Source organism: Callorhinus ursinus, unplaced genomic scaffold (assembly GCF_003265705.2).
Source record: "Callorhinus ursinus isolate GAN/ISIS: 27379988/994484 unplaced genomic scaffold, GSC_fseal_2.0 scaffold2, whole genome shotgun sequence".
NCBI lineage: Eukaryota > Metazoa > Chordata > Mammalia > Carnivora > Otariidae > Callorhinus > Callorhinus ursinus.
In genome coordinates, this window is record NW_027397064.1 from 100830404 (window position 1) to 100855090 (window position 24687).

The window sequence follows — 24687 nt, forward strand, 5'->3', positions numbered from 1 at the left end:
TTCCTTCCTTCCTTCCTTCCTTCCTTCCTTCCTTCCTTCCCCTCTTTCTTTTTCAAAAAAAGATGTTATTTATTTGAGAGAGAGAGAGGGCACAAGTGCAGGGGGAGGGGCAGAGGGAGAAGCAGACTCCCCGCTGAGTGGGGCTCCATCCCAGGACCCCGAGATCATGACCCGAGCCGAAGGCAGCCGCTTAACTGACTGAGCCACCTAGGCGCCCCTAAGCGTTGGTTTCTTTCTATGTAAAATGTTGTGAGGATTAAATGAGATCACTCCCGTAAGGTGTTTGGCACCCAGTGAATGCTTATTAAAGTTTTGTTGTTCCAAGTGTTATTTTTATTTTTCTCCTTACTTCCAAATTTGAGGTGGGTTTCAACATCGGGCCTGAATTCCTTTACCTGAGTTTCTTGGGAGGAAAACGCAGGCTGTTCATGAAATCACTTTGAATTTCAAAGAGCCATGGTTTCCTTGCTGCAAAGGTCCCTTTTCTTTGCCAGACATTCCTGAGCAGTTGGTCTGTACTAGCTTGACCTGGAGATGACGATGAATTCAATATGGGGGTGCCGGCTTAGTACAGAGCAGCCTGCTCGAGAGGCCCCTCTGGTGAGATGTTTTGAGAAAGTGATGGCAATCCCAGCCCATCAGATGTTGAAGGAAAATGGGGAGGAAGGAGGTGACCGCAAAGGTGCAGCTCAGGTGGCCGCGAAGGCAGGGCAGGCATGAGCCAAGGTGCATTGCTGGTGAGCCGTCCACCTAGGCAGAACCTTAAAGAACAGATTACATACACAAATAGGCTGGAGGCCAAAGGAAAGCCCATAATTCACCAAAATCTGCAGGGAGGTTTCTCTGTCCCCCAACTGCCGTGGGTTTCCTTGATAGGGAGTTTTGAAAGATTGTGGAAGCGGGACAGGCTGGTGTATGCAGATGGAACCAGGGGGTCCAGGACTCGGGCTGTTTGCTTGGCAGGCCAATGGGACTGTGCACCGTCCATGATACCTCACATCATCGTCCTTGGCCCTTCCCATTTTCTACTTAGAAAGACACGAGAGTTTTGTGTGGATTTAACAAGATGAAATTCTGGACCTGCAGATGTGAATTTGACCTTGAGGCCCCTGGGGATGGAGCTGACCGCTACCTTTGGTTTCTGCCCTGCTGTGACCCGTGGGCTCCCTTCTCACGGGCCGGCAAACTGGCCCACCTGCTTTCTGACACAGAAACCATGGAGGACTTCTGGACTCTCCAGTTGTCCCGTCGTTTTTTGCTTCTTCTCTGGAACTTGTAAATCAGTCGGATTCCCCGACTAAATTGTTTGTGCCTCTGTTTCTCCCACTTCCACTCGTACCCTGACCCCCCACCCGAGCCCTGTCACCACATGCAACTGAAGCTGGTCAGCCCTCAGGCCTCACCGTCTCCAGCTCTTGGTAGCTTGGGAAGGAGCTGATTGTTCCCCTTCTTCAAGGCGTCTCACTCCTGCCTTGGCTTCTGGCACCCCAACACTCTCCTGGTGGGTTTTTCCTTCCCCTTCCCCCACTGGCCATCCCTGCTTACTCTCCTTGGCTGGTTTCTTCTCTGTTTCCTGAAAATGTTGGAATGCCCCTGTCTCAGATCTGGAACTTTCTCTTCTTCGCTTCCACGCTCTCTTTTGGAGATCTTGCCCAGTGGCTGCCATATTCCTGTCTCCATCCTCTACGTCCCCCTTGAGCTCTGAACTTACATTTCCAACAGTCTCTGCATGGCTTAATAAGCATTTCCAACTTAACGTGGCCCGGACTGAGCTCCTGATTTCTGCCCAAACCTGCTTCTCACCCGCTGGGCTCCATCCCAGCCAATGGCACCACCGTTCATTCACCCAGGTCCTCAGCTAAAAATAAGAGCCATCTTTGACACTACTACTCTTCTTTTAAGAAGATTGGCTTTCCCATTTCTGTTCTGTAACTTGATACAAATAACCGGTTATTAGCAGTATCTGTGAGGGATGAGGCGTATTGGTGAGAGGCTCCCTTGTGACCCAGCACTCAGCTGCAGACGGAGCTCAGTTACCTGTGCCCTGCATCCCCCAGGGCTCTTCCTCTTTCCACCACACCCCACGTCCAAGCCCTAGAAGGTGTGTGATCTCTGCATTCCACCACCACCCCCTTAACCCAGACCACCATCATGTCTCCCTGGGTCATTCCGGTAGTGCCCCCTTCCCCCCCGGATCGGCTCTCACACAACAGCAGAGTGACCCTGATACACTATGAGACCTGTCGTGTCCCTCCTCCGCTTAGAGCGCTCTAGGACCTGTACTCACCTTGCTGTTCTTCAAACGAGCCAGCTTCCGCCCACCCGGGTCCGTGGCTCGTGCCTCTGCCCTCTGGCTGTCACGGGCTCCCTCAGAGTTTCACGTGGCACCCCATTCCATCCTCAGAGAGGCAAGGCAGCGGCCCCTCAGCCCCTCCCACCCCACTCTGTCCTACCACTTGGCTTTCTCTTTTTATGCTACTTCTCGCTAACTGAAACTACATATTTATTTCTCCCACTCTTCTATATGATCCCTTTCCCAAGTCGAATGTAAACTCTGTGGACTATAACTTCAACACCAGGCGGAATGCCTGATACATAATAGGGGCTTAGAAATGTGTTGACCGAGTTTGCACCAGTGAGTAAATGATGAAAATCTGTTGAATGAATGAATGAATGAATGAATGCACACATGCACAAATAAACGAGAGGTGGATCCTTGTGAGTAGGGAAGGAACAGGAAAATGAGGGCTTTCATTTGAGGACCACTAAGTCCTTGTTACTGTATTTATCTTTATTTTCCTGTGGTCCCGAGCTGGAGGCCGTTACTTCGGACTTCATTTCTCGAAAGTGGTCCTTGCTCCTCCCCACTACGGGCGGGAACTTGGGGCTCAGATTTTAAAAATCTGGGGTAGGGGGCAACGACTGTGCTGGGCTGGTGTCCGTGAGGTCGTTCCCAAGACCAGATGAGTCTCAGAACTAATAATTCTCAAAATCAATTAAACCCTCCTTCCCAATTAGAAGAGTATTAAGTTGGCTGCTTCGGTGGCGGGTGGCGGCCGGGAATCTGGGTCGGCGGATCCCGGCTGGGTCCGGGGGGCAGTCCGTGTTGGTGAGCGTCTTTGTCTTTTCCTCCAGGGCTGTCACCCAGGACTATGAGCAGCTAAGATGGAGACGTCAGCCTCGGTCACCAGCACGGAAAAGAAAGACGCCAAAAGTGGGAGCCTGGAGGGTACCACTTTCCCCGACCCGGGCAGGAAGGCCTCGGCTCTCGCAGTGGCCACGGCGGTAGCTGCCCACGGAGGTACTTTGTGTTCTGCACGCTTGGCGGGCAGCAGGGGTGTTTTTCATTAGCCCGTTAGGATTTAATTAGACTGGTGGCCGATGTCATCAGGCAGGCATGCTGGGTTTATGGGGGGCGAAGAGGAGGGTGCCCCCCCCCCACTCCCGCGGATCCCAGGCCCCGTGATGTTTGCCGGCAGGTTTCTCAGGGGGTCTGGCCGCCCTCAATCTGCCGGGCGGCCCCGGGTGCGTTCGCTTGGCACATTCGAGATGTGCCAGAGACACGGCTCCTGGCCTCTGGCCCGCCAAGGACTATTTTGGAAAGTAATTGTCTCCTGATCCCTTCTGGCTGTAATTAGCGGGTCAGGTACAGAATTTAGTATCCTTAGGTGAATTTCTGGCCAACTTAATTATAACAGAAGGACTACACGAGCCACAGCCTCTCATTTACTGCCCCGAAGAGAAATAGTCTCTGGTTTCCACTGGTCCGTGCCAGCATCCCGTCGGGAAAGTTTGGCGGGAAGGCGAGACCTCCCCTTGTGTGCGCGCAGTCCATCTGGAGGCCGCAGAACTATTTCTGTCTCTGAGGAGTGGAGAGCCTTAGATTTCTTTTCTTGCCCTTTTTATTCAAGTGCATTTAGTCATGGCCTGTTGCTCCCGCCGCTCAGGCACATCTCGGAGAGCAGCAGGGGCAGATTCGCCCTCACGGGGGCCAGGTGTGCAAGCGTGGGTGGGGCCTCTCACACTTGGATGCGCTCACACACGCAGCCGGGCTTGCAAGGTGGGCGGGCGCGGCCGAGTTTCTGCATTTCCCACTGGAACTCAGGTGATGCTCCCGCTCTTGGTCCATGGCCGGCCGGCGGACAGGGCGCAGCTGGGGACTGGAGCCCAGGGAATCAGGCAGACCCTCGGAGGGGGAGGAGGGAGTTGGTGTTTCCAAGAGTGAACGGGAGGACCTCTGGGTTGTTGTTACTACATTTATTTTTATTCCCCCACCCCGTGATTCTCAGTTGGAGGTCATTATCAGGGCCATGTGGCCCAAGGCAGGAGAGGGAGATCCGAGACCAACCTTCTTGCTCCCATGGGGAGGCGGGCGTTTGGCCTCCTTACCTGGGTGATGCCCCTAGACCCCTGTCCCTCTTGGAGATGAGCTCTCCAGGCCCTCCCTGTGTGACCAGCTGGGGCGGAGGAAGGAGCTGAAGCCCAGGGTGGACTCCCCACACAGGGGAGGGCAGGGAGGAGCGGGGAGGGGAGGCGAAGAGTGGGAGTCTGGAGGTAGCTGGGAGGCCCTGTGGCCTGGTCCCAGGGCTGGCTCATCCCGGGCCTGGCTATGTCGGCATGTTGATCTGTTCCTTCTCCAGGGCTAACCCTGTGCTGTGGAGACTGCTCAAGCTGTCCCTCTCGGCCTGACGGCCAGACATGGGTCTCTGTGGCCTGAGGGAGCTATGGCAAGCCTGGGCCTCCGTGCCTCTCTGGCCTGCCCCTGGGCCCTCTGCTCTCCCTGCCTCGGCCTGGGTCAGCCTCTCCCGAGCCATGAGTGGATCATGAACTGCTACGCAGTGAGATTTACTGCCATGCCGCAGTAGCAGAGAACAGACCTAGGCAGTAATTAGACAGCGATTAGGCTGTAATTGGGGGAAGCCCCTCTAGCGTCAAACCTGATTGTCACCAATGCGCAGTAACAACTAATGCTGGAGGGGATCTCCATCTGCGGAAACAGGCAGCAGGCCTCTGCTTGGGGTGCGGTAGCTCCACGGAGGCATCCAACACTGCTCTACCCCACCCGCACCCTCACTCTAGGATGCTGACCCTGCCCACCCCTGCAGGCCCCCATCCCCTCATTCCCTGACCCCAGAGGAGCACTTGGCCGATGCGGTTCCAGCAGAGGTTGGATGCGACCTGTCTTTGGAATGAGTCTTGAATCAGGCGCAGCGGGTACGGGGAGCCTCCTCACCACCACCCCCCACCCCCCGCCCCTTGTCTGCACAGCTTATGGTGAAAGGCCCTCCAGGAGTCAGGCAGGAGTAGTTGCTCTTGCACGGGGGCAAGGCCAGGGGTATCTTGGAATGGGGGCGCCGGTGCTGGTGGGCCATGACACTGTGTTCCATGGATGGGGTGGGGGAGGCCCAGTGGTGCAGCCCGGAGGGGGCTGGCCTGGGTCCTAATTGCAGCCACATCCCCAGGGCTGTGCCCTTTTCCATTCTGGGCCCTGTTTTCCCAGATGTCATCCAAAGTCTTCATGATCTCATGACAATCTTCTGTCATTGAACACTAGTTTTTGGTGGAAGGAAATGAAATCTTTCTGCCTAAAGAGGTATGCTCATTCTTAGAACCAAAGCCATACAGTCCCAGTGGTGGGATTGAAGCCCCTGGAACCGGGAGGTGAGGTAAGAGGATCGGATCGAGCGGTCAGAAGGTGGCCTGGAATATAGACCCCCCCGCCCCGCCGACACACATCTGGACACCTTGCAGCCCTGCCAGTTTGTAGGATCTGGTCCCTTTGTCATTGCTGCTGGTTGCTCACCACAGTGCTCCCGACGTCCTCAGACAAGACTCAGCCATCCCTGGACCAACGTGTGATAAGCCACAAACACTAAGCTTGTGTGTTCCAGGAGAAGAGATTGATTAATCAAACTATGGAACATTTGTTGAATAGAACATTATGTAGCCACTGGAAATGTTTATCAAGACTTTATAATAATGTGGCAGAGGGGATGTGCCTATGTTCTAACAGTAGGTGAAAAAAGCAGAATACAAATCATATCTTACCTCTGTCACAACTTTTAGATTACCTGGAAGTACCATTAGCAGTGGTCGCCTAAATGGGACTCAGGGTGATGGATGATGCATCCAGGAAGCTCATCCCTTTGGTTCTTAAGGACCTTCAGCCTTCTAGAACCTTCTATTAGAATGTACCTTCTCTGAGAACAGGGGTGTGCTGGAGCCAGCCCCTGCTAATTTGTGTGAGTGGAGTGTAGACATCTTCCAGTTCTGCTGCCCTTGACCTTATGTTGGTAACTAGAAGCTGGCCACAGGGTGGGTAGTTAAGGCAGGAAAATTGGCAAACGCTACAAATCAGGGTGGTCCGCTCCTGCTGTCTTCTGCCAGAGCCTGTTGTCGAACATCTCCCAGCCCACGGAGCTGCTGGGTAGGAGGCTGGGGTGGCAGGCACGTCTATTCATGAGTGCTTGGAGCCTCTCCATTTCGTAAATGAGACTGAGACGAGGTAGGGAAGGGACTTGCCCAAGGTCACCCACTGCTTTAACAGAGAACAGGGTCTGAGGCTCCATCTTGTCCCTGTCACATGGTGAGCGTCTTTTTTTGGTATTTGCTTTTAGATGGTGATTTTAGACTGTTGGTGAGTGATTTGGGCCTTAAAGGCCAGCCCACTGATACTTGATGGTAACTGTCCAGTCTCTGCACCAGGCACAGCAAGTCACTCGTCTGTCCAACAGGCTGACGGCACCTTCTCACTTCCAGATGGCCAGTTCTTTGAGACCTGGGGCCATGAGTTACTTGCAGAGGGACCTGAAAAGTCACCTGGCCTGCCTGGCCCCTGTTGCTTGACCTCCCTTAGGTGTCACGAGGCCGGACCTGCTGGGGGCTGGGCGTTTCCCCTCGGAGTCGCTACCTCTTGGAGACCGTGTGTGCACAGCAGAGCAGGGCGGTGTCTGAGCAGCACTGTGGTCAGACTGGCGGCAGGTTCAGTGAATCACCTGTCTGGCGGGAGGAGACGGCAGAGGCCCAGGCCGGTGGGTCCCTTCCCAGCCTCTTGAGCTGTGGTGCTAACACTTGGGAGGCCATAAATCTTTTAAAAACACATTTTGGCCCAGAGCTTTTTTTCCCCTTTAATTTTTGAAATGGCGTAATTTTAAAGGCAATTTGATTCAGATGTTTTTCATTGCTTTTCACTGAAACTGCCTAAATGCTGTTGTATTTTCCTCTGCAACAGTGGGTTTTCTTTCCAAAAATATTTCTGAACCTGTCTGTGTGCCTTAGCTGAGCACCAGGGACCCAGCTCCTCCAGGCCTCTGGGGCTGGGACGATCGGAAAGTCTGGAGCCATAAAACTTGGAACCAAGTCTTGGTCTGAGAGCTTTGCTCAGTCCTTGAGGTCAGAGTGCCAGACGGGCTTTAGAAACCCCGTGAGGCGCCCACAGTGACAGCACCTTACTGTCGTGGAGCGCCCTCTATGTGCTGGGCCTGGGTCCTCCCCGTGTGGTCTCCCACCAGCAGCTGCAGCAGCATCCCTGGGAGTTGGGCCCCCCCACCCCAAGGCTTCCAAGAGCACTCCTTCCGGGAGTGGGGCCCAGGAAGTTGCGCGGATTCTGATGCCCTCGTAAGTGTTGGGCCCTCCGCGTTCTAGCTGCATGAGGCAGGGCGAGACTTGCCATACCTAAAGTGGGAATCACATGCAGAGCTGCTAGGGGACAATTACGGGAGATAGCATGTGCTCAGGCTGGCCTGGCACAGGACACCTCGCGGGGGGGTGGCTGCCCCCGCTGCTGCTCTTCTCCCAGGCGGTCCAGAGAAGCAGTAAGAAACAGCTCAGACTCTGGAGCCACACCACAGGGGTTAGGCCCCAATCTGCTGACCTTGGGCACGTCCGAGCCTCCGTTTCTACATCTGCAAAATGGACACAGTAATGATCCCTACCTCACAGTGTCGTAAGAATTACTTGAGGCGGCAATGTAAAGTGGCAGGCTCTAAGTTAGCTCTGTGTGAGGCCCAGGTTAAGTCTCTGCTTTATGAACCATTGCTAGTTTTCCTTTTCCAGGCCCTGGAGGCTCTGCCTGGCTTAGAAAGTCTTCCCTTCACTGGTGACTCTTGCTGGTTGACTTGTTGAGGCTGGACAGGGGTAGGAAGACCAGATTTCTGCTGTCTTCCTCCTCGAGAGTGGTGGAGGGAGCCCTGGGCTGGAGATCGGACCTGAGTCGCTGTCCTGCTTTGCTTCACTACCGCAGGCTGTCCTGGGTAGGTGACCTGAGTGGGTCCCTGGCCTTGCTCACTCAGCCTTCACTCCTGTACGCCAGAGGGTGGGATCAGACCAGAGGTTGCCGAACGCATCAGCAGCCCCTGAGACAGCTGTAATAAATGCAGATCCCCAGGCCATCCCCCAGCCGGGGCCTGGGCGTGGGTATGTTTACACGGGTTGCAGTTGGTCCAAGGCAGGGAGTGCATCCCTGGAGGGGGCGCGCTAACTGGGTGCAGCTGGTTTGTACTGGCCGGGCGGTGACCTGCTTGTCCACCAGGCTTGAGTACTGGGTGACTCTCGGCACTTGGCTCCTTGCTTCGGGGGGCTTCTGTGCCCCCACTGCCCTGGCCACCCCGTCATTTTGTCTGCTGGCCCTGCTGGCTTCTCCGAAAGTTTCTTCCAGGCACGTTTTTACGCAGTGGTGAGGCATCCCTGTCAGTCTTGGAATACTGCGTAAATACCAGGGTCTGTAAACGAGTCAGGTGGTGAGCATTCTCGCTGAGGTGCCAGAGTGAGGAAATGTACCCAAGTCCGCTGGACCTTACTGTGCCCTGTCACTGATAAATGCCTCTGAGTCCCCGGTGTCTTTGCCCTCCCCCCGTCTCTGGGCCATCCCCCTAGGACGCCCTCTGGGCAGGGCATTGTTCACCCCCAGCAAGGCAGATACCCAATAAATGAATGGGCAGGGAGGGGAGTCTGACACTGTCATGCCAGTGGGCTGGTGTGGCCTGCTGCCCCTGAGGTTCCCAAGGGCCAGGGTCATTCGGGCCCCGGCTCCCCTCCTGAGGCCCTCTGCAGCTTGCCAAGCGGACCAGCCTCCCTGGCCTACCCGAATGGCTCCTCTGGGGCCGCACACTTTCGCCCTGAGCTAGAGGATGCGCTCAGGTGTGACTAAGTGGGCAATTATTCTTATTTAAGTGATTTTCAGGACGGCTGTTGTCGCTGCTACTGAGTTTGTTTTAATGGCCCGGCCACATGGAACAGCCAGTTCCCATCAGGCTTTATCTAAGAGCAGAGCTCAGTCCTCCCCGACAGCTCCGCGCACTCAGGAAACGGGATGCAGTGCGACCACCCGGGTGTTTTCCGGGGTGGAAGTGGGGGGCTCTGAATGACTTAACGACGCCCGGGCCGGTGAGGTCTCAAGTGCCAGGGCTGTGCTGGAGGGTCGGGGCACGTGGGGCCGAGGGGAGGGTTGGAGACTCCTTGCGGCCCACAGGGAATATGGTAGGAAGGAACTGGGCTATTCTTAGCTCCCCACTGTTAGCTGTGTGCTCTGGAGCAAGCCAGCTCACTTTTCTCAAGTGCGTAGAGTGGAGATGGTCATGGGCACTACACCTGGCTCTGGGGAGCTGAAATGGGCGAGTGTTTAGAGAGTGGCCATCAGAGGGTCTGTGTAGTGATGAAGTACACGTTAGCGACACCAATCTGAATGCCCATTCCTCTTGCGTTTTGTGGCCTCACGCCACCCTGAGACCTCATGCTCTGAAGGCCTTTCTGAACGTCACTCAAAATAGCTGCCATCCAGGGGCGCCTGGGTGGCTCAGTCGGTGGAGCATCCGACTCTTGGTTTCGGCTCATGTCGGGATCTCGGGGTCGGGAGATCAAGCCCCGGGTCAGGAGATCGAGCCCCACATCGGGCTCCGTGCTCAGTGGGGAGTCTGCTGGAGATTCTTTCTCTCCCTCTCTGAAGATAAATAAATTACAAACAAACAAACCAGCTGCCATCCAAATCGGAGCAGATGCCCCATTGGCCCCAACACAGCAGCCCCTGCCCCGCCTCGGCTCAGCGTTCAAGGCCCAGCCCCGGGTCTGTGCCCTGGGAGCCTTCCGCCGGGCCACCTGGCCTCTCCCCGTTGGTTACAGAGGCCGGAGCACACACATTTCCACTTCAGATCTGCCTTGTGTGTTTCTGTCTGGCTCATGTGAGCTGGTGAGCTCTGCCCACAGGGACTAGAAGCCCCCGAGGGCCGTCCTGGTGGCTCGGGCTCGTTTCCTCCCCTTCCCCTTCCGCCTGGCAGACATGGCCTCGCGTCTTGGGGTTCGTTGTGCGTGTTTAACTGTTGCAGAGTTACAGAACGGGGAGAAGCCTGAGAGATCATCTAGTTCAAATCTGTTCATTTTACAGATGTGGAAGCCAAGGTCCAGAGACCTGAGGCACCCAGGGTCATGCGATGACACCCCTGGGACCGGAAACCGATTGGGCAGGAATTGCCCGTGGGATGGGACACAGCTGCTCCTGGCCCTGCCCCTGTCCTGTCCCAAACCCCAGCTTCCCGAATTGATGGTGTTTATGTTGGAAACATTTTTCTGACGTTTGGTTCTGTCAAAACTAATTTTAGCATTTCTAAAGCTTGGTAAAAAATACAGTCTCATTACTTTGATGTCAGTGCATAGTTTACTATTAGTATATTCTGGGGTTTATCATTTTAGTCATGTTTAACACGGCTGCACCAGGCATGCACTATTAAATCTGGCTTATTTTACATTCCTGTCCGGAATTATTTATTTGTAACAATTTCCTCTCTATCAAAAGACACAGCTAATGCTGTGTTTTAATGTGTTATTTACACACAAAATAACCTATTTACAACTCAGTGTGCGCCGGAGGGAGAATGGATGGGCCCCAGTTTCCTGCGTTCTGTTATATCAGAGTTTAACAATCTGGTTTGCTAATAGAACCATTTATCATTGGTGTGGGGAGATAATTTATTTTATGTTTGTGGCCAGGTCTTACCGCCTCTGATCTTGGGAACATTTTGAAGATAATGAAGTCAGGCCTGGTGTTCGGGGTGGAAGCGGGGTTCCCGAAAGAGGAAGGAGACCCTTGGCCTACCAGAGGTGGCCTGGGTGCCTCTGCGTTCCCTGAGCTTGTGAGTGCATCCTGCAGATGGTTCCGGAACACCAGTCTGAGATGGGGTGATGCGGAAACCCTGTTTCTGCCCTTCAGGAGCTCCCAGTTGAAGGCATCGGGGGACAGAGAACAGAGCACTATGGGGGACACTCGGGAGATGGTGACAGATCCTGCCCAGGAAGCTTCATGGGGAGGCAGCTTTGGACCTGGGCATTGAAGGATGTGCAGGGTTTCACCAGGTGAAAAGAGGCAAGGGTGGGCGGGAGGGGCAGCAGAATGGCCTGGTGGGAGTGCAGGGGCTTGGGGAGGCAGCATTTGGCTTACGTAGCTCTAGGGTGGGCCTGAGAGGGGCTGCTGCCTCAGTGGCCGGTGGGGTATCTAGACTCTCCCCTCGCCCCCAAGCCTCAGGGAACCAGTCACAGAGGTTTAAGGCAGACCCCTGCCACGTCAGATTCTCAGTGTCCACTCGAGAGGGCTACCTGCAGTGAGAGAGGTCTTGGGTGGAGAGACCAGACACAAGGAGTCCAGGGAGGGGTCCCTGGGTCTGGCGGCCAGGTATGGCAGGATGGACAGTGGCATCTGGGACCAGTGGAACGAGGGAAGGACTGCTCGGGAGTGAGGCCTGGGGGTGTCTGGGGCTCCTGCGTGGATGCGTGGCCACTCGACCACACAGGCTGAGGTCCTGTGGCTCTGTTGGAGCCTCTTTAAGTCCACATTGATGGGCTAGGAGGCCAAACAGTGCCTCTGAATGAACTCCTGCCCTCGAAGAAGCCTGTGCCAGCACCAGAGGGGGCAGGTAGGAGTGAGGGAGGGGAGGCATCTGAGAAGCAGGAGCCCTAGTCTTTGTCCCCGGGAGCTGTGGTCCCATGGAGAAACCACGCGCCCCCACTCGTGATACAGCTGTGGCCGTTACCTGAGGCCTGGAGTGATCAAAATACTTCAGGGAAGGAGTGGGACATGAAAAGGCTCTGATGTCTGAGTAAGGCCCTGGTAGGTCCACGGCCCGCAGCCGTGTGGCCTCTCTGACCCAGGGGCCTACAGGGAGCAGCTGCACACTCAGATCACATGGTTGGGGAGAGGTTACCACAGTGGCGCTCTGGAGTGTGGCAGGGCTTAGGGCAAGCCACGGGGAATGGCGCATGGAACAACCAGCTCCGGGGGTGGCCAGCATGATCTGGGGGCCGAGGCTCAGAGTTGGACGGACAAGGTTCCAATCCTTGCGCTGCCACATCCTGGTTGCGTATCCTTTGCTGATCTGAACCCCAGTGTCTTCACCTTAAAAGTGGACAAAATACTTCTCTTTTGAGGGCTAGGATTACAGATAAGCAACGTGAGGTGCTAGGATAGTACCTGGCATATGGTGAGCATTCTGTATCTAGTAGTGGGTGCTTTCAGTATTATTGCTATTGCTGTTATTTTGATTATTCTAGAACTATCTCTGAGAGTAGCACATAGGCATCCAATAAATATTTGAGAGTGAGTGAATGAATGAATGAATGAATGCACAGGTATCTGAGCAGAATCTTCACAAGGAATAGCCACTTGCCCATGATGTACAAGGGGGATCAGCCTTCTAGCCCGAGGAGCGGCATGTGCAAAGGCCCTGGGAGCTGAGAATGGCCTTGTCAGCCCCTTGGGGAAGGAAGGACTCCCTTTGCTCTTCAGCCCCCCAGCACAAGCTGCTGTCCTGGGACTGGGAAGCCCCGTGATACCGTATTCAGAGGCCCCTCCTGGGTCTGTGTTCTGTGGAGGCTGGAGGTCCAACCCAGGCCAGCTCTGGGTGCACGTGGCTTGTTTAGACCCTGCTCCAGGTTCAGCTGGTCTCTCCTCTTGGGTAGGCAGGGAGGAGGAGGCTGGAGGGGCTCTGTCTTGAGACACTGCCCTTGGCTCTGACCCTGAGACTGGCCTGGCTGGCCCTGCTCCCCATGGGCATGGATTGCCAGCTCGTGTTTGTGGGGACCGGAGAGTCTGAAACCCTCACACCAGGTAGCAAGGCCTCTGGTCTGAGGAGGGCCATTTCTGTGTCTGGTTTCCATCCCATTTTGAGTAGTGACCTTTGAGAGGAGTGTTTGGGTTTTGTGTGGGGTTGGGCAGAGGACACCAGGCGTAGGCTTTACAGCTTCCTCAATCCCTGCCATCGTGGACTTTCCTTCATTTCCACGATGGCAGTGCCTGAAATTCACCCGTTAGCTGTCACCTTGCCTGCAGGTTTGTGCAGAGGCTGTGTTGTTCTAGATGCCTCTGTGTGGCCTGGGTTACCAGGCCCCAGGCCCCTGCCCAGTGACACCGTGAGGGCACTGACGTCCCTGGGGCTACGCACGGGAGAAGGGTCAGAAAGGGAGGAGCCAATTGCCCAAGACACACATTGCTCCCTCTGCAAGTTCTGAGGCTGGACGCAGGTGGGACCTTTGTCCCATTTGTGGTCCCCAGAGTCGACACACTGGTCACATCTCCCCTGGCTCTGTTGGTGACAGGGAAGGCAACAGGTGAGGCCCACAAGCAGGGGTTCACGTCCAGGTACGAACACGGGCTGCTCTCACCTCCCTCTGTGAAATGAGGGTGATGAAGCCCCTCTGGCCAGCAGCGTAGGGCATGAAGGTCTGCCGCCCATGTGGGTGACAGACTCCTGGCGTCACCTGCCTGAGAGGGCCTGGCAGCTCCTGGCCATATTGTCAGCGACCAGAGCAGTGCAGGACTCCCCAGCCGCCCATACCAGCGCCAACGTGCCAGGCCCTAGCTTCCCCAGCTCCAGGCCCTGGATGGGATGGAGAAGAGGAGGAAGAGAGGAAGACAGTGATCCACACTTAGGGACGGACCCAAGAGAACTGGAAACATAGCCCACACCAAAACCTGTATACACATGTTCACAGCGACGCGATTCAGAATAGCCCCTGAATGGAAATAACCCAGAAGTCCATTAGCTGGCTAATGGATGAACAAAATGCAGGATGTTTGCATATGGAATATTATTCAGCCATAAAAAGGAACACAGTACTGAATTGTGCTTCAACATGTATGAACCTCGATGACATTAGGCTCCGTGAAAGCAGGCAGACACAGAGGGCCGTATATCATAGGACTCCGTTTAGTTGAACCGTCCCAAACAGGCAAATCTATAGAGGTGGGAAGTAGAGGGGAGGAGGGACTCGGAGTGACTGCTAATGCATGTGGAGTTCTTTTTTGGGTGATGAAATGTTCTGGAATTAGACTGTGGTGATGGTTGCGCAACCCTGTGAATATAGTAAAAACCACTGAATTGTATACTTTCGAAGGGTGAATTTTATGGTATGTGAATTATATCTCCATTTTAAAAAGGAAAGAGGGAGGGAGGAAGGAAGGGGGAAGGAATGGAGGGAGGGAAGAGGGGAGGGAGGAAGTTAGGACGAGGGGCCATCCCGGCCGAGGCCTGCAACCCCAGCATGAGTCCTCAGGCTGCATGAGCCACACTGTCCCTCAGGGGACGACCCGGTTCCCTGGCCAATGAGCAGTCTCCTTAGCCAATTCTATAGGCTCCAGAAACTCTAAAAATAATTGGAGTGGAAGGAGGGTGTTTAATGACAAAGTAAATAATTACATTAAGGGTGTGAGTTTGGAGGGAGCAGAGTAAATCACTTTAGAAAGAGCACAAGCCTCCAGCTAACTTCCAGTCCTTTATCACCAGATCCCATCCTCCCTCGGACTCTGAATAATTAATTGTGGCAGGCATTGTGGGCCCAGCCGCAGCAGGGGCTGCTGGGGTCAGGCAGGGCCGGGAGAGATGGCCAGCCGGCAAGCCATGGTGCCCCACCAGCCCCACCTGCTACTCCAGGTCCCTGTCCCACTGGAAATCAGATGTTTTGCTGGGAAGGGCCAGGGCTCAGGGGTCGGTGATGCCCCTCAGCTGAAGAGGGCCAGATTTTTCTGTGCTTCTGAGAAGGAAGAGCTTCAGGGGGCCATGTGGCCCACTGAGGCCCAAAGAGGGAACGGTTAGCTAAGGCCACACAGTGAGCAGGTGACAGGTCTGGTAAGAAGCAGATCTGGGACACCCAAGCCAGGAAGCTCTACCAGCCCTGGGGCGGGCACCCGGATTGGGTGGGCCCCAGACAATCAGTGGTGTCCCCAGCCCATGAGGGATGATACAGGCCCTTTTCAGAGCAGTGTCGGCAGAAGGGGGTGCCAGGCAGGTTGTGGCTCCTGGGAAGTGGCATAGCTGGCCAGGGTTGGCACCATGAAGGGTGTGGTTGTCTGGTACACCCTCCTACCTTCTCTGTCCTGGCCCAGAGGCCCCAGTTTGCTCCTTCCCTCCACTGTCCTCTCTCCCTCGACCCCATGGCCTCACCCTGTCCTCAGCGAGTCCCAACCCATGGCTCTGGGGGCCCCTTTTCCTCTCCCCAAGCTTCTGCCCATCCTCAGGTCGGCTCTCAGCCAGAGGCTGTGGAGGTTGGGCAGGCAGCCAGACTTAATTTAGCTAAGCCCCAAGAGGGACATTTGTGATGTGTGAGGCTCTGGGAAGACAGCTGTACTTTGGCCAGAAAGGATGGCTCTTCTCTGATGGAAACCGTGTCAGGATGCTCAATTGCAAGGGACAGAAACCCACTCAGACCTTCCGAAACTGCATGGATCTCGTGGCCTCCCTAACTGGGCAGCCATAACCAGCTGAATTCGAGATTCCGATGATGCCTTTGGGACACTGGCTCCTTTTCGCCATGCTCTTGGTCAGCTTGCCCCTTGGTTGGCACGCAGGCAGCCTCTCCTCACAGGGTGGCGAGAGCTGCTGTGGGGGAATGTGGGCCTGGCACCCTGAGCTCTCATGGGGCAGGTCTCCTTCTAGGTGACTCTAGCAAAAGTCCAGGGCCTCTTCTCATTGCCCTGCCTTGGATCCCTTGCACCCTGTGACCCAGTCCCTGTGACCAGGCTATGTGCTCTTATGGACACCTGCCGGTATGGGGAGGGTCCGCCTCCCTGACCAGTAGGGACCATGCATGGGAGAATGGGCCCCATGTGATGCTGGGTAAGCCAAATAAAAATGTCCCCTTCACTTCAGCTAGTTGGCAGGAGGGGGGGACACTTTGGGGGCTCTGGGTGCCCATAGACACTTGCCAGTGAATGGAGTTAGAACTCTGGCTCTTCAGAAGCAGGGAGCACTCCTCTGGTCCTCCCTTCCCTGGACCTCCTCCTCTGGGTTGCATTTGGAGTGCCCAGGTCTCTCTCCCTTCCCTTCTTGTCCTTTTGAGCTCCCTATGGGGGAACATGAAGTGTTTTGAGAAGTACCAGGGGAGAGCCTTAGAGAAGTGACGGAAAGTTCTAGAGGTAGTGCCACTAAAGAGGGTTTCCTAAATAAGGAGAGACATATGGGAGAGGGCCCTGAGAAGGGACATGAACACTGGAAAGGGATGCAGGGTAGGGACCAGAGCACCTGCTTGAGAGGAGGCTTCACACAAAGGGGTAGGAGGAGAGATGCAGTTGGAAAGGGAGTTTTGAATGGCTGTGGGGAGCCTTGGACACACTGCAGGGGAATTTGGACTGTGGGCAGTAGGGAGCCATGAAAAGGCTTGGAGCAGGGGAGGGACATCTGGAATAAACTCACTCTTCTGCTAGTTTGACTTGCATCCTGTGACTTGAAGCATTCCATCCCCACCAACGAAATGCAGATGATTCCTGCGGGATTGCTCTGCTTTTCAGATGTTCCTCCCACCCTCCCCGCTTCCCTCTCTGCCACCCTGCCTCTCTTCCACCTTTACACGAATGTTTTTTGGGGCTTCGCATGTGCTGAGCAGCGTTCTAGCCACTAGAGGCCCTGGACTTTTGCTAGTCACCTGGAAGGAGACTCTTCTCCACGTGAGCTGTGTCAGACCCACGCTCACACACAGCAGCTCTGAGCAGGCAATACACAGTCCATTTCTTCTGGAACTGCGACAGGAAGTACCCGGAGAAGTGACCACGTTGTGAAGAATGTCGTCTGGGTTCTCTGGCGGGGAGACAGGGCTGGCCTGTGTTTCCCAGGGCTGTGAAAACCGCTGCCTCTGTCAGATGTACTGGGGAGGTAGAGTGGAAACCACTTGCTGGGGGAGGAGAGGCTGATGAGCTGGCCCTGGTCATCTCCATGCCACGGGGCAGGGCATCTCCCTGCCATCCCTGTGTGGGGAAGTCGGGATTGAACAGGTGCAGCTGGGGGGCAGCCCGTGGGGCGAGACACCGGGGCTGTGCGCGCTGTGGGCGCAGGGGCAGCTCCTTGGTCTGTCGCATGGGGCGGGCATACCCTCCCTGGTGGGGCTGAGCTCAGGACTGAGGCAGAGGCCCCGCCACAGAGCTGTCCTTGTGGGGGCTCTGGAAGGACCGACTCAGTACCAGCCTGGGGGACCCCTTCTCTCTGTTTCTGGGCCATCACCCCAGAGTGGGCCTCTGGGGCATTTCCAGCTCTTGGGGAGACCGTGGGGGAGTCCATCCTGGGGACATCACCCTTCCTAGTCCTTCAGGCTGTTGGGATCCCCTTTCCCCTGGCCCCATCCTTGACATGCAGTCTCTGTTCTCTCTCCCTGTCTCTGGAACGTTCCCTCCTGGGCCGTCCCACTCAGGTCTGGCCCAGCCAGGCGCTCTCCTCATCCCGGACCTGTCTGTGCATCCCGTCCTCCACTCTTGCACAGCGATGAGGGTGAGCATCCCCTGTCGGGGGGAGGCCGAAAGCCGTGGCCATTGTTCTTGCCGTAGATTGCTGGGCCTGAGTGAAGGTGTGGGAACACGTGGCCTTGTTCTGTTGGGGTCTCTGAACTCAGAGACACACGGGCCCCCATTCCTTGGCAGCCCCCACCCACCGGGAGCACTGGGAGGTCCTGAGGAGGCTGCCACCAGTCCGTGTGCGACATCTGGGAGTGTTCGGAAGTATGCTCGGCGTGCCGCGGAATGGAAGGCTCTGCCCCTCTGTCCTGTCGGTGCCTTCGAGTCACTAACGCTGACCAAATGTCCTGGCAGGGCCGTGGGTGGTCAGACATAGTTTCTGTGCATGTATCCCCAAGGAGGAATCAGAAGCTTCTGGGATCCTAAAAAAAAAAAAACAAAATGAAACGAAAAACAGAGTCAGCGTTTCCCTCTGCCCCGATTCTAGGAACTTCATTGCTTTGGGGCTGTGGAGAGGGCAAGAGCGGCCTTTGAACGTTTTTCCCAGAGGAGGTGGGGGTGGAGTGGGGACCACGGGGAGACGTGGCCCGCATGTCCTTGAGCTCCCCCGTCCCAGAACTGGCCCACCAGCTGCATACGCGGAACAGCCTGACCCGCTCAGCGGGGTTGGGTCTTGGGACGGAGAGAACCAAGCCCAGGGTCAGACTGAGACTCTTGGTCCTGCTTTTGCAAGAACTTCTCGGCTGGGTGGCTGCCTGGGGCAGATAGGCCCCCCCTTCCCAAGTGTGCTGGCTCATTCCCTTGTCCGTGGTCTTGTGTGCACGGATGCATCTGGGTCCTTCATCCTCAGGTGCCCCCTCCTCACCCTGGCGCCCACGGCGCCTTGCGTCTCTTGAGGACAGCCTCCTCCTCACCAGATCACCAGGCTGTGCCAGCCCCCCGGGGCCACCCCGTCCTGAGCAGAGAGTCACCCCCAGCCTCCCCGGCCCTCAGACTGTGCCCCTGATTTGAGGTTCCTTGCACACAGGGCATCCTAGTTACAATGCTTAGAGGCTCTACAGTGAGGATTCTAGCACACATGATCTATTTGAAGGGGTAAGGAGGGTCGGGGGAGGGGAGGTAGGAGAGGGCAGGCACCATAGCAAGCCAGCTACTACCAAGAACTCCTGCACTTTCACCCCAGGGGGAGACTCCAGGAGCCCGTGTGATCCATCCTGCCCAAGGGGCAAGAGAGCCAAGGTCTGAACACCACCAACCCCTGTCAGCCCTTGCTTGAGGGCTGCTCTGGCGCTTCTGGCCTGTTCAGTTGTCCAGCAAAGGGGGCTTTGGAAGCAGAGAAAACCCGCAGTCAGTCACCGGTGGTAGTGACTGGAAGTTGGGCGTGTGTGCACCGAAGTAGGAAGGGCGTGAGGGCATGAGCATCTGTTCTATGGAGACTGAGGTGGTGGATGCTCAAAGGGCGCACTTTCTGGGGGTTTAGGCATCCTTTTCTGTGTCCCTGTCTGGGTGTCAGTGTCCTACAAGGGGTACTTCCAAGGCCGAGGCAAACAACTTGACTGTTGTAAGACCTGAGCGCCTCCGTGGGAATGAGTTTATCAGATGCTGTGTTGAGAGAGTAGGTTTGATGGGGGAAGAGCACAGGAGGAAGGGAAAGAGGCTGCTGCTTAGAGAAAGGGCCAGAAACGTGCCCGAGGGACCCAAAGACCCCCCCGCCCTGCTGTGTCACCAGAGATAAGAGCCCTGTGTCCTGCCTTCTCAAGGACTGTCAGTGCCGGAAGTCCTGAGAACCAGGGACGGTTCTCCTCGCCTGGCCTTCTGGAATGGAGGAGACCCCAGACCCCAAGCCCCAGGAGTGAGCCTGATTTATAACCAGTCACTAAAAATATATACAGTGGAATGAAAGCTTCTGTTACTGAGCAGGCTCTCTCCGGCCGTTGTAAAGATAAGTAACGGCAGTTATAAGGCCACTTAAACCCTTACCTTTGGGGTATAGAGGGGTCTCTGCAGACAGTAAGTCTTTATCGGGAAGTGTTTACTCATAAAAAGCACGGCGAAGCCTGGGAGAGAAGGCATCTCAGCCATCGGGCCTTCTACCTTTGTGGAGCCGGGCCCCTTTGTAACGGGAGTCACAAATCACTGTGGCCCAAAGTTGGGGATGGGACAGAGTTAAACCTGATGGCCGCCCCCCGGGCCACCACCATCCACCCCAGTTCCCGTCCCCCATCGGTGGAGGGGACCGTCGTGGTGGGCGGTGGCTCCCCGGCACCACAGGCCGAGTACGAGTCCGAGCACCGGGCACGTGTGGCCCCCACCTGCCTCTCGGGTCACACAGGGCCCCTCGCCTTTGTGCGGCTCTCCCTCTGCCTGGGATGCCCTCCTCTGCTCTCCTACTGGGTTGGCTCCTGCCGGTACCTTCAGGGGCATTGACACCTGTTCCCCGAGACACCTGCCGCCATCCCAGTTCCAGTCCGGATAGGGGAGCAGAGCCACTGTGAGCGACACGGGACAAGGGTTGTGATGCCACCGGCCGCATCCAGCTGGGACATCTGGCTGGGGGAGCCCTGAAATCTCCCGAGGGCTGCGGCCTCTGCATCTGGTGCTGGGCCAAAGTCAGCGTAGGTCAGTGGGGTCTGCAGTAGGAGGGAAGGCCAGGTGTGACATGGGAGAGACTGTGGACAAACAGGAACCGGTGGGGACAATCGGAGTGTATGTTTGTCTCCCTCTGCTAGCTCCCAACCTCACGCTGGACGGAATACGGGGGAGCGGTGGTAGGAGCCTCTGCGGGAGCTATGCTTGCTCTAGGAGCTCCATGGGAGTTGGAGCCGTGGGGGCTGGAGGGGGCGGTCGGCTCCGCCCGCCTTGCTGGGCGAGCCACAGATTGGCCATGCAGGGCAGAGGCTGAGGGTGGCCCGCCTGCCGCCCTGCATAGAGGTTTCCCAGACTGTCTAGTCCCTTCAAAATTACCGAGGACCCCAAAGAACTTCTCTTTATGTGCGCTATCTCTATCAATATTTACGTTACTAGAAATTTAAGGTGAGAACACTTTTAAATGTTTTCATTTTTAATCCATTTAAAAATAACACCGGTAAGCCCCTCATTTTTATCAACAATAACTATTCTCCAAAATAAGAAAGTTAGGGAGAAGAATGGGATTGTGCTTTTGTAAATCTCTTTCATGTGTGGCTTAAGGGAAGGCAGCTGGATCCTCCTATCTGCTTCAGCGTTTGCGTATCTGTTGCAATATGTTGTTTGGCTTGAAATATGCGGAGAGGATCTGGCCTCCCATAAAACATACTTAGAAAAGGGAGGGATGTTTTCAAAGACTTTTCAGCTGATTGTAGATATTCTTCTTTGATACTATGCGGAACCTTGACACAGGGTTGTTTCTTAAAGTTACTTGCAACAGGAAATCCCAAACACTATCAAAGACTTTTCCGTTTTCTGTTTGTTAAGATCCACTGGTCTGTCTTGCACTTTGAATGGCTTTTTTTTTTTTTTTTTTACCCTGGCATTATTTTGTGTCATCGTTTGGAAATATTGGCTTCTGTCTTTGGGAACCATTGGCTCACGGAGTGGACAGCACTGTGAAAGAATGAGGGAGAAAGACTGATCACGGCTTGGTGTGTAATGAAAACACTGTGACTGTCCCCCTTGCCTTGAAAGAGGACCATGCTTCACCCCATCCTTCCTCCAGACCTTGAGGATTTCAGCTATGGTCAACCCGAACCTGGAACCACACCAGGAAGGGAGTTCTTGGCAATGACGTGTCTGCTTAACCACATTACCATGGTACAAAGCCACCCCAACACCTCCACGGGGGTCTCTCCCTGAAGCCCCCTCACCCCTTGGTCCCACCTGCCCTCTGGCTGCATTTTCTCTCTTCCCCTTCCTTGACGGAGCTGTCTCTGCTCTCTGTCTACAAGCCGCACCCCTCAGGACCGTGCCTGTCCCTTCATCCTGATGGCTTCGTGAGGTCCCCATGCTGCTCGGTCCCCATGCTGCTGACTCCCCATGCTGCTCGGTCCCCATGCTGCTGAGTCCCCATGCTGCTCGGTCCCCATGCTGCTGAGTCCCCATGCTGCTCGGTCCAGTGGGTAGTCTTCATGCCTCCTTTTATGGACTCACCAGTGCTTGGTCTCACGCCCCCGGTCCTCTCCTTCCCTGGTTTATGGATGCCATTCGTCCCTGCGTGGTCAACTGCCCCCGCCCTTCTCCCGTGGCCCAGAGTCCCAGGGGTCTGTCCTCCACCACAGGCCACCTCCATTTCAGTGTGGGGTCCCACCTTGTTAGCTGTCTCTGCCCCATGACTCTCACACTCAGACCCACTTATCCAGTGGCCCGCCTGTCATCGCACTGCTGGATGCATAATGGTTCCCTCTCGCCCACCTCCAGACCCACAGCCCCCCTGCCCCAACCTCCAAGCGGACAGCATCATCAGCCCCCCACTTATATATGACAGAAACTTAAGGGACCTGTGTCCCCACAAGGTCCAAGATTCAGGGTGCCACGGGACCTACGATGGATGCACCTTCCTTTTTTTTTATGATGAGATTTTTAATTTTAATTTTTTATTTAAATTCAGTTATTTAACACTATAGTGTATTATTAGTTTCAGAGGTAGAGGTCAGTGGTTCATCAGTTGTAATGACACGCAGTGCTCATTATATCCCATTAATGCCCTCCTTCATGCCCATCACCCAGTTACCCCATCCTCCCCACTCCCTTCCCCGCCAGCAGCCCTCAGTTGGTGTACTAGAGTTAAGAGTCCCTTATGGTTTGTCTCCCCCTCTGGTTTCGTCTTGTTTCATTTTTCCCTCCCTTCCCCTATGATCCTCTCTCTCGTTTCTTAATTTCCACATATGAGTGAAACCATATGATAATTGTCTTTCTCTGATTGACTTATTTCACTTAGCATAATATCCTCTAGTTCTAGCCATGTCATTGCAAATGGCAAGATTTCATTTTTTTGTTGGCTGAGTAGTGTTCTATTGTATATATGAACTATATCTTCCTTATCCATTCGTCTGTCAGTGCACATCTGGGCTCTTTCCATAGTCTGGCTATTGTGGACATCGCTGCTATAAACATTGGGGTGCAGGTGCCCCTTCGGACCCCTACATTTGTATCTTTGGGGTAAATGCCCAGCAGTGCAGTTGCTGGTTCATAGGGTAGCTCTATTTTCAACTTCTTGAGGAACCTTCATTTTGATTTCCAGAGTGACTGCACCAGCTTGCATTCCCACCAGCGGTGTAAGAGGGTTCCCCTTTCTCCATGGATGCACCTTCCTAAAGCCTTCGTGCCCCCCTGTTATACACGAGACCCAGAGGTGACCCCCATGGGGTCACCATGAGCAAGGAGGGGGGACTAGAATCTGACAGAGGTCTGGGTTCAAACCCATGCTCCTCCCCTGCCCTGTGCCTCCTCAGGTATCCTGCCCTTGATTCAAATGACCCCTTGAGAGGTCAGAGCTGCTTTGCCCTAGGACCCAACCCCTTGCAAAAAGGTGGTAGTAAGAGCCAGAAAAACTGCAAAGAGCCCCAGCATCCATCCCTTTGGGGGTGGCAGTGCCTTCTAAGCCTGGGATGGTGGTGGAGGTTGACAGCACCTTCCCTGGGACTGACAGGTCTGAGCCTGACCGGAGAGTTAGTTGCCATTTGGTACATCCAGGACTAGTTTTTGTTTTTGTTTTTTTTCCCTTCTATCCAAGAAGAAATCTCTAAGAAGAAAACAGATCTGCCTCCCTAAGCAGTCCCTGGGGAGGAGCATGTAGGGGCCATAGGCCCAAAGCAGAGATAAGGGTGTGTGCTGACCTTTTCAGCTGGCTAGGCCCTCTACCCCTGCTGGATGTGTCAGGCGTTTAGTGCAAAGCCAAGAGCTGGGCCAGGTCCTGGCACTGCTATCTGCTTCCAGAGTTGGGGCTCTGCAGATAGGAGCAGGAGAGTCTCCTGCTGCAAGACCAACATGATCTGTTAACATGCACGCCCGGCTCTCCTTGCTCCCCCGGCTCCCTCCCCGCACCCCCAACCCAAGCACAAAGCACTTCTGAGCCTCCTGAGTTTGTCTGGCTCCCAGCAAGTCTCTGCAGGGGACCTCTCCCACCCCACCCCCATATTTTCCTCTAGGCCCTCTGCCTCTAAATCCCAAGGCTCCTTCTGGGCCAAATTGAATTAGTCAATTCTGTTTAATTCAAAAAGCATTTGGATGTTTATGGAAGGCCTACTGGTTAGCATGTTGCCAAGGCCACCCGGCTATTAAGTGGTTCAGCCAGGACTTGAACTTGAGTCTGTCTGAGCCCTGAGTGTAGGCGCCTCTTCCTTCGTGGTGCTGCCTCCTCCTCCGTCTTCTGCTGATAACTTGCTTATCTGGAGTAGCCAGAACTCCCCGCCTTCTTTAACTTATACCCACTTCCAGTTGATGTGCTGGGAAGACCTGTACGTCCGTTAGAATTGTTTCTAAGCCAAGAATCCAGGGGCACCGGGGAAGGGCTCAAGAGGCTCTTCTATGGACGAATTATACACTGCTTGGTGCAGGGCCTCTGAGGTGGAGGTTGGGGCCCAGGGGCTGCTTGTCCCTTTCTGGGCTACAGTTGGTAGAGATTGCCTAGCTGGTGAGTGACCTCCAAGGGGGGTGAGATTTGCACCACACTTTGAAAGTACCAATAGTAGATGATGCTGAGTCATAGAATGCGGGTCATCGAGACTGCTTTTGTAGTGCCTGTCCACCCCTTCTTTTCTTCTGCCTCTGCCATTCTTCTACCAGCTGTCCTGATGGCAGGGACATAGACTCCTTTGCCATGAGACTTGGTCTCAAGAATAGTAAATCTTAGGGACTCTGAGACCAGCCTTTTCTTCATCCAGTTGCAAGTACTGACCCGTAATTGTGCCAGTCACCGTGCAAATACCTCACCATCCAAGCCCCCAGGAGCCCACCAGCCAGGAGGAGGGACTGACAGGCACGTGGTTAGGATCTCAGTATGGTTAAAGACTTTG

At 55.0% G+C, this 24687-nt stretch overlaps 1 protein-coding gene across 1 annotated transcript in view; it reads left to right on the plus strand.

Annotated features, from left to right (window-relative positions):
- GLI2 (GLI family zinc finger 2) overlaps nt 1–24687 on the plus strand; it is a 225121-nt gene that overhangs the window by 33736 nt on the left and 166698 nt on the right. Inside the window, 1 exon segment of the mRNA XM_025855157.2 lies at nt 3136–3301. Within this exon segment, the coding sequence (XP_025710942.1) occupies nt 3166–3301 (136 nt within the window). The 5' untranslated portion in view covers nt 3136–3165.